The 8,598-nt window shown below is 56.2% G+C and overlaps 2 protein-coding genes across 3 annotated transcripts in view; one reads left to right on the top strand and one right to left on the bottom strand.

Annotated features, from left to right (window-relative positions):
* The first annotated feature begins 708 nt into the window (after window positions 1–708).
* LHB (luteinizing hormone beta polypeptide) lies at window positions 709–1,729 on the top strand. The gene is made up of 3 exons (XM_008054141.2): window positions 709–723; window positions 1,072–1,239; window positions 1,465–1,729. Exons 1-3 carry the CDS (start codon window positions 709–711, stop codon window positions 1,705–1,707), a joined length of 426 nt encoding a protein of 141 aa, XP_008052332.2. The 3' UTR covers window positions 1,708–1,729.
* A 118-nt stretch (window positions 1,730–1,847) lies between these two features.
* Window positions 1,848–8,598, bottom strand: part of RUVBL2 (RuvB like AAA ATPase 2) — a 20,641-nt gene continuing 13,890 nt past the window's right edge. Inside the window, exons 7-15 of one of the 2 annotated variants that reach the window (XM_008054138.2) lie at window positions 6,858–6,964; window positions 6,673–6,766; window positions 6,155–6,278; window positions 5,736–5,830; window positions 5,523–5,641; window positions 3,090–3,209; window positions 2,562–2,691; window positions 2,088–2,202; window positions 1,848–1,957 (exon numbers count right to left, since the gene is read on the bottom strand). In XM_008054138.2, coding sequence (XP_008052329.1) covers window positions 1,932–1,957; window positions 2,088–2,202; window positions 2,562–2,691; window positions 3,090–3,209; window positions 5,523–5,641; window positions 5,736–5,830; window positions 6,155–6,278; window positions 6,673–6,766; window positions 6,858–6,964 — 930 coding nt within the window. In that variant the 3' untranslated portion in view covers window positions 1,848–1,931. The remainder of the gene's footprint in view (window positions 1,958–2,087; window positions 2,203–2,561; window positions 2,692–3,089; window positions 3,210–5,522; window positions 5,642–5,735; window positions 5,831–6,154; window positions 6,279–6,672; window positions 6,767–6,857; window positions 6,965–8,598) is intronic. The other variant, XM_021710473.1, reaches the window with a different exon arrangement.

Raw genomic sequence — 8,598 nt, 5'->3', positions numbered from 1 at the left:
GACTGGGCCCAGAAAATGTACCAGACTGTGGGCGCGCAGGCAGGACACGCCTCCTGCGAGCGGGCGCGGCTTGCCTTAGACAATAAGTTAAATCGCGTAAATCACACCCGTTTCTGAAAACGGCTCCAGGCCTGCTGGCCTCTGGGGCACTGGGCGTGGGAGAGATGGGACTCTGGCTGGATGCCCTGTCGCGGGAGGGCATCTGGGTGCAAGCGGTTCCCCTCCCAGAACAGAAACTGGGAGCCCCTCTCAGATGGGGCAGAAACTAACACTGAAGCAACGCCCCTCCCGAAGCTGGACTGTGGCACAAAGTGTCTCAGGCGGAGAAAGGCCGAGGTTCTAGCCCAGCACCCTTGGCGGGTCAGATCCGAGGAGCACCCTGCAGCCTCGCCTTGGCTCCCCCCATGAGGGGTACAGGCAGAACTTCCTACAGCCTACTTCCTGGGCCTCCAATACTAGTCTCTAACATCCGAGGACTGAATCTGTGAGGTCACCTTCACCGTGGTGTCTGCGGCTCGAGCCACCGAGGGGAGAGAGGTGGGGTGATCGCCGAGCGACTCCTGTACCTCCCTGACCTTGTCCAGCTCTCGCCCCCGGGGGGGATTAGTGTCTAGGTTACTCTAGTATGTTGCCACTTCCTGGTGGCCTTGCCGCCCCCACAGCCCACAGATATAAAGCCAGGTAAACGAGGCAGGGGAGGCACCAAGGATGGAGACGCTCCAGGTAAGACTGTAGGGCCCCTGGGCACCTTCCAACTCTGTCCAGGCCATAGTGGGCTTTGAGGGACAGTCGTGTGACCTGGTGAAGGAGCCGTCTTCTAGAAGGTGTGACAGCCAGCAGGATTTGGGTGGGGCAGTACCTAGGGGTGGGTATCTGAAACACCAGACACCTGGGGTCCCTTGTGCCATGGGGTGGGCCTTGAAGGCAAGTGTCAGAGGTGGGAGTCAAAGTGAAGCGGATCCTTCATGGAACACATCAGATGGGGTCCATGGGTCCTTGAATGTGGGGTGCTGGGAGGGCCAGGGCCAGGGCTGAGGTCTCGGGCAGGCTGACACACTAGACTCATCCCAGGGGCTGCTGCTGTGGCTGCTGCTGAGCGCAGGGGGGGCGAGGGCAACCAGGGAGCCGCTGCGGCCACTGTGCAGGCCCATCAACGCCACCCTGGCCGCCGAGCACGAGGCCTGCCCCATCTGCGTCACCTTCACCACCAGTATTTGTGCTGGCTACTGCCCCAGCATGGTAAGCCGTCCGGGGTAGGCAGGGCCCGCACTTCTGGCCCAAGGATGGGGCTCCCACCTCAGTGCTGGCGGGAAGAGCCAGTCCGAGGAGATGCGATGGCATTGGGGGGTGGTCTGCCCCCATGGGTAGGGGCTGGGAAGGGAAGACGCAGAGGGGATCTGTGGGGAGCTCAGGTGAGGACCTGGCTCCAGGCAGATGCCAATGACCCACCCCCATGGTCCCCAGGTGCGGGTGCTGCCAGCTGCCTTGCCGCCTGTGCCCCAGCCGGTGTGCACCTACCGTGAGCTGCGCTTTGCCTCCATCCGGCTCCCTGGCTGCCCGCCTGGTGTGGACCCCACGGTCTCTTTCCCTGTGGCACTCAGCTGCCGCTGTGGGCCCTGCCGCCTCAGCAGCTCTGACTGCGGGGGCCCTAGAGCCCAGTCCTTGGCTTGCGAGCGCCCACACCTCCCAGGCCTCCTCTTCCTCTAAGGACCCTTCCCCGAACTTTTGCGGCCACCCCAACTCCTAGAGCCACCAGATGCTCTGTTCCTCCCCTCCCAATAAAGGTTTCTCAACCTGCTCTGCCGGGTGTCTTTCTGTGTGGCTCACGGCGACAACACACACGTGACGGGTTCACCTTCAAATCATTTTATACAAAGTCACAGTGTCAGAACTCTGGTAGAAAACAGGGTGGGGATGGGGTGACATCCAGCTCAGGAGGTGTCCATGGTTTCGCCTTCTGTGGGGAGAAGGGAGGCCACATGGTCAGTGTGGCCCGGAGGGCAGGGCCTGAGCCTTCTGGGCCAAGCTCCTACTTCTGCCACTGAGGATGACACTGGGAGTGCAGTGAGCAGGGTGGAGACACTCACTGAGCTCATTGAAGAGGAAGGCGTCCTGGTACTCCTTCATGTACTGCGTGGAGCGAGACTCGTCCAGAAAGAGAGAATAGACGCGCTTGATGTCATCGACCTGCACCTCTGTGCCCTGGTGAGAGAGGGCCAGTCCTCAGTGGGGCCCCTCCCTGGGAGGCCCACTGCACACACACCCCAGCCCATGCCACTTCAGGTTCCAGAGGAGGGATTCTGGGCCAGATCTCCTGGGTCCCAACCCTGCCTCGGCCACCATTTGTAGAATGGACTTAACAGCATCTGTTTGTAGTCAACAGATATTTACCGAGCACCCACATGTGCCAGGCCAGAAGATGCAGAAACAAATGTGAAGAAAACTCCCTGCCTTAGAAAACATACGGTCCTGGACTAAACTTAACCCCCTGGAAACCCCTGGCACAAGCAGCACGTCACCCACTCCCTCCATCTGGCTCTGCTGGCTTATCCAGCCCTGACCTTGCGCTTCCGGCACACCAGGCTGGCGGCCGTGATGAGCTGGATGGCGTAGCGCAGCGACGTCTCCAGCCCGATGCGCGTCAGCACGGTGTAGGCATCCTCGCTCATCTCCACATCTTCCTCCTCGCACCTGTGGGCAGGTGGGGCGGGGCTGGCTCAGTCACAGCCAGGCCTCGAGGAAGTAGCCAAGCAATTCCCTGGTCACCTCCCTGGGCATATGTGGAGCCTGCGCCTCAGAAGCACAGGCTGCTAAGGCCAGAAGGGCCACTGAGGCCTGGACTGGGCTGGACCACACAGCCCGGCCTCCTGACCCCCACCCAGCTATGCCCCCCCCCATCAGTCATCGGTACCTCCCCTCCATTGACCCCCGCCCCTGGATCAGAGGCCCTGCCTGGATGTCCAGTTCAGTCTTTCCTCCCGCAGGCCCAGCGGCCTTGGGCCAGTCACACCTCCCAGCCTCAGACCGCAGGGGCCGTGTTGGTCAGACAGGACAGACCCCAGCCCTGCCCCTCAGGCGCACTGCCGCACCGGATGCGGAGGATCTGCTTCGTGTCCTTCTCACTGTAGGGAGTGGTGGAGACGATGAGCAGCCGGTCCAGCAGGTCGATGGGGATGCCGTGAGGGCTCTGATAGCTGGTGCCCCGGATCCTGGGGAAGGGGTACCGTCAGGGCTCCACGTTCCTTCTTCTGGGAATACTCCCACCTCCCTGCACAACCCACTCACTGGGCCAAAGACACTTAACCTTCAGCTCCCAGCTCCTGACGTCACCTCCTGCCTTCCCTGACTGTGCCACATCAATCCCTGAGGGCACCCTCCCACAGAGCTGGGGCGGGTTTTAGCTAGATATCTATGTCCAGGATTACTAGATCAAGGTCCCACTTCCAGCCGGGTAGTGGCTCACACCTGTGATCCCAGCACTTTGGGAGGCTGAGGTGGGAGGACTGCCTGAGCCCAGGAGTATGAGACCAGACTGGGCAACATAGTGAGAACTCATCTCTATAAAAAAATTAAAAAATGTAGCTGGGTGTGGTGACACATGCCTCTAGTCCCAGCTACTCAGGAGGCTGAGGCAGAAGCATCACCTGAGCCCAGGAGGTCGAGGCTACAGTTAGCTGTGATTATGCCACTGTACTCCAGCCTGGGCAAGAGTGAGAACCCCGCTCAAAAAACTAAAACAATTTAAAAATAAAAATGATCCCACTCCCTTGCTTGACACTAAGCTCCACAAAGAAAGGGACCGTGCCTGTTCTGTCTCCTACTACACAGGACCAGCCCAGGGCTGGTGCCGGGAGATACAGACAGTCCTCCTTATTCACAGCATTGGGGTTCCAGAAAGTCACTGCAAACACTATTAGCCAATCCTGAACCACTGCTCCGGGGAAACAAGGAAGGGTAGGTTCCTGTGAGCCTCCTGTCACAAGATTTTTGTCAGTCGATATGTAATGTTGGCTTATGTATATTTCTGTTTAAAGACAGCCTGTTTAACACACACTGTGGATCCACCAACACTGAGCTCACACCAACAGCACTCTCACTTGTGCCTGAGCAGAGCTTCTGGAACTCACGTATTTTCTCCATAAGGCACATCACAGCCTTCTCACACTTAGGAACACTGGACAGCACTTCAGCGCTATACTTGGGACATTTAAACAGCAAAATCACCAACAAAAGGCACAAACAAGTGACAAACGTAGCTCTACATAAAACAGGAAAAGACACAGGTTTACAGCATGAACTGAAGGATGTAGACAGCATTGCCTCACTCAGACTCAACTGGGAACGTGGGCATCAGGCAATCTGAATTTTTTGCCAAAACCAGTGTAAATATTCACTTGGAAATTACAAATACATTTCAGCAGACAAGCAGATTCTCCAGGACAGAATCTGCAGACAATGAGGACTGACTGCATCTGCTGCCTTCTCACAGGAGATGCCCGTACAGTCGCACGCCCTGATCTGCAGCTGCTGCACACATGCTGTCAGCCTGGGGTGTCTCTTCCAGTGCCCAGCCACTCGGAGATCAACGTCTGGCCCTACCACCTTCTAGACATGAGACCTTGGGCAAGTCACTGACCCTCGCTGTCCTGACCTGTCAAATGGGCTGAGATCACATCTACCTGCTGAGTGTCTTCTGAGGGTCCAAGGAGTTCATCCAGGAAGAGCCAAGCCCAGAGTTGAGCACAACTGCCCACCATCCCAGCAGTCATGCCCCTTCTTCCCTTTCTTGGTGCCTACCCCCGCCCACCAGTTTCAGCCAGGCACATGGCTGCAGCACAGAAGTCGATGGTCCCCGGCCTCCCTCGCAGCCAGGCATGGCCACACACCAAGCGGTACCGGCAACAGGATGTGGGTGGCGGTGCAGATGCAGCCTCCGATCACAGCCCCTGGCTGCCTGCTGTCCCCTTGCCTCTCCCTCCTGTGGGCTGGAGCATGGCTGAGGTGGCTAGGAGAGCCAGCGGGGACAATGGGGCACAGATGCTGGCTGAACCTTGGGTAGAAGCTCCCAGGTTTCATCACTGCATGGTGGTGCCCTTTGTGTCTCAGGAGTTTTTTCCTGGCATCATTAGGTCAAAAACAATACCAGGAGTTCCACTGACAAGGTAGTTAGGGCTAAGTGACTTGACAACTGTAGTGGTTTATGTAGTGTCTAACAGAGGTACTGTGGTTCCCTCAAAATGCAAAAGCACCTCACGGCAATCTTGTGAGTTTCCTGCAGCAGCCTGGGGTGCCTCAGCACACAGTTTGGAAACTGCAGCCGTAGGGGTTCTAGGAACAGCCAGGCAGAAAGAACGCACCCCTGGACTTCCTCACGGAGCAGAGTTGCCCAACTGCCCACCTGCTTAAGGGCAAAGCACACCCTTCCTGTGTGAGCCACTACAGTTATGGGTGCCCCACCTAACACGGTGCTCAACACCCACTGCCCAGAGCATGTTTCCCCAGAGGACCCTGTGGCCACTTACCGCGTGATCCCACGATTGGTGGCCATGATGAGGACAGGTGCCATGTCACTCTCCAGGGCCCGGTTGAGGAAGGAGAAGCTCTCAATGTCCAGCATGTGGACCTCGTCAATGAACAGTACCTGGGAGCCATTAGGGTGTGTCAGACTCCATGTACACCCCCTGTTCCCCAGTCCACCCCATACCCTGATGCCCGGCCATGTCCTGAGGACTCACCCCAGGGATGATCTCTGCCTTGCCCTCCTCACGCCACTCGGCCACCTTGGCATTGATCTGTTCACGAACTTCTGACTTGATCTCCCCTGTGTCACCTGCGGGAGGCACAGGTAGCATCAGGAAGTCAGAGAGGAGACATGGGTCTGGGGCCAGAGGGTGGGCAAAGACAGAGAAAGACAGATGCCGGGGCCCGAGGAAGGGGAGCAGAGGAAAAGGAGGGCCAAGGAGCCTGAAATGTCCCCAAAAAGAAGGAATAGCAGCAGAGGACCCAGGAGGAGAGAGGGCAGGGACAAGCCCCCATCACAGCACCGGAGAGGGGACAAGAGATTGACGGAGAGAGAGAAAATCATGAGGCAGGTGGGCCACAATGGGAGCCCAAGAGCAGGCAGAGGGGGTAGGATGGGCAGCAGGGGCCTCACCTGAGAAGAGAGCCAGGAAGCCCTGGGTGCGGGAGTTGATGACGTCGATCTCGTGCAGGGACACTGTGTGCACAACCTCCTTGCGTTTCTGGAGCTCCCCATCTGGGCACTGCACAAACTTGGTCTACGGGGCAAGGGCAGAGAAGGGCATGAAGCAGGGGTCAAAAGCCTGTCTGGGGAGACTGTCGTTCCCTGGAATGGTGCTGCGAGGCTAGATGGGGTCATCCAGAAGCCCCAGACCCAAGAAAGATTCAGGACTAAGGGCGTTTAGAGCAGTGAAGGTTAAGGAGGCTTCTGGGGACCCCAACATGGGGTGACACGGGAGGTGGGGGGAGTGCCAGGTTGAGGGACCCCAGCTGTCCCAGGGTTCCAGGGAAAACCCAGGAGTACCAGAGATATAAGAGTCGGGGCATAAGGAGAATCCAGACCCTGTGGGCCATGGGGTGAGGGAGAAGATGGAAGCATGGTGCTGGGAACGAGGAGCTGGGAACGAGGAGTCCCCAGAGCCCTGAACGTACCTGGGAGCCCATGGCATCGTAGTCACGGGCGCGTGTGAAGGAACGGCCCAGCTTAGAGATCTTGCCAGTCGCCTTGTCGATAGTAATCACATCCCTGCAGGGGGAGGGAGGGAAGAGGTGAGAAAGGAAGGAGGCCCGAGCTCCACCACGGCCCTCACCATTCAGCACAGCCCCTGACTGCTCACCCAGCCTGGACCTTGTCCTTGGTCAGGGACTCAATCATCTTGGTGCCCAGGTCGTAGATGGTCTCCATCTCGGTGGTCTTAAGGGTCAGCTTGCCCACCTTGGAGCCCTGAGAGGGGCGACAAGCCAGAAAGGGGCTCAGAGAGGGCCTTGATGTGACATCAGAGCTCCCTGATAAGTTTAAATTTCTGATCCTCTTCTGGCCTTGGTTTACATGGCTTCAAAATGGGCATGAGGCCAGGCTCAGTGTCTCAGCCTGTAATCCCAGCACTTTGGGAGGCTGAGGTGAGTGGACGGCCTGAGCCCGCGGGTTCAAAACCCACCTGGGCAACTTGGTAAGACCTTATCTCTACAATAAAAATAAAAAATTAGCTGGGCGTGGTAGCAAGCACCTGTAGTTCCAGCTACTTAGAAGGCTGAGGCGGAAGGATCGCCGGAGCCCAGCAGGTTGAGGCTGCGGTGGCCGTGAGAGGCCAGTGTACTCCAGTCTGGGTGACAGAGCGAGACTCCAACTAAAAAAAAAAGAATGTGTGGCTGGGCTTGGTGGCTCAGCCTGTGATCCCAGCACTTTGGGAGGCTGAGGCAAGTAGACTGCTGGAGCCCGCGGGTTTGAGACCAGCCTGGGCAACTTGGCGAGACCTCGTCTCTACAATAAATAAAAAACCAGTTGGGCATGGTGGCGCACACCTGTAGTTCCAGCTACTCGAAAGGTTGAGGCGGAATGATTGCCTGAGTCCAGCAGGTCGAGGCTGCAGTGGCTGGGAGCGTGCCACTGCACTTGTCTGGGCAACAGAGTGAAACTCCAACTCAAAAAAAAAAGGGCATGACACAAGGGAGCTCCTGGGGATGAGAGATATGACATATCCATGAGCATGATGTGGTGAAGGCTTTGTGAGTATGCAAGTATGCCAGACTTGACCCATACTGTACACCTTCAACATGTGCAGCTTATTGTATGTCAGTTACAACTGAATACAGCTGTCAATAAAAACAGTAAACAAACCCATGCGTAAAAGATAAGATCTATTAAAAACAACAACAGACCAGTTCATGTCTATAATACCAATACTTTGGGAGGCTGAGGTGAGAGGATTCCTTGAGCTCAGAGTTCAAGACGAGCCTGGGCAACATGGCCAGACCTCATCTCTACAAAAAAAAAAAAAAAAATTAGCTAGGCGTGGTGGTTGAGCTCCTGTACTCCCAGTTACTGAGAAGGCTGAAGTGGAAAGATTGCTTGAGCCCAGGGGGTCGAGGCTGCGGTGAGCCGTGACTGTGCCACTGCAGCCAGCCTGGGAAACAGTGAGACTTTGACTCAAAACAAACAATCAGACAAACAAACACCACCACCACCACCACCACCACTGGCCTGAGGTCTCACAAAATGGCTGGGGGAGGGGGTCACACTTTAACATTCCTTTTTTATACCCAAATAAAGGGTATTTTTGTTGACCACAAAATCAGAAAACACAGCTAAGCATAAAAGAGAAAACAATTCCATGCTCACTTCCCACAGATAAGCATAGTTAACGTTTTTCAGTCCTTCCCAAATCTAACTCTGTTTTGAATTATCCCAGCAACAGTTGTTCCTTGGTGGGAATAAGAGGCAGATGAAAGGGCCAGGATTAAAGGAAAGCGTTAAAGGGAGTTTTAAAAAAATCTTTTTTAATTTTAAAGACGTAGGGTACAATTCAGGGTTAGATATGCAAATGCTCATTATGCAGGTACCCTTGTTGATGAGGTGTC

This window comes from Carlito syrichta, unplaced genomic scaffold, assembly GCF_000164805.1.
Source record: "Carlito syrichta isolate Samal-C Ts95f unplaced genomic scaffold, Tarsius_syrichta-2.0.1 Scaffold289135, whole genome shotgun sequence".
NCBI lineage: Eukaryota > Metazoa > Chordata > Mammalia > Primates > Tarsiidae > Carlito > Carlito syrichta.
Note: the sequence above shows the minus strand (reverse complement) of the source record. Positions and strands in the feature narration are given on the sequence as shown.

Excerpts from the sequence above, each read along its gene's own strand:
- LHB (XM_008054141.2), top strand. Across the intron at positions 1,240-1,464 it reads CTGGCTACTGCCCCAGCATG|GTGCGGGTGCTGCCAGCTGC; the intron begins GTAAGCCGTCCG and ends CATGGTCCCCAG.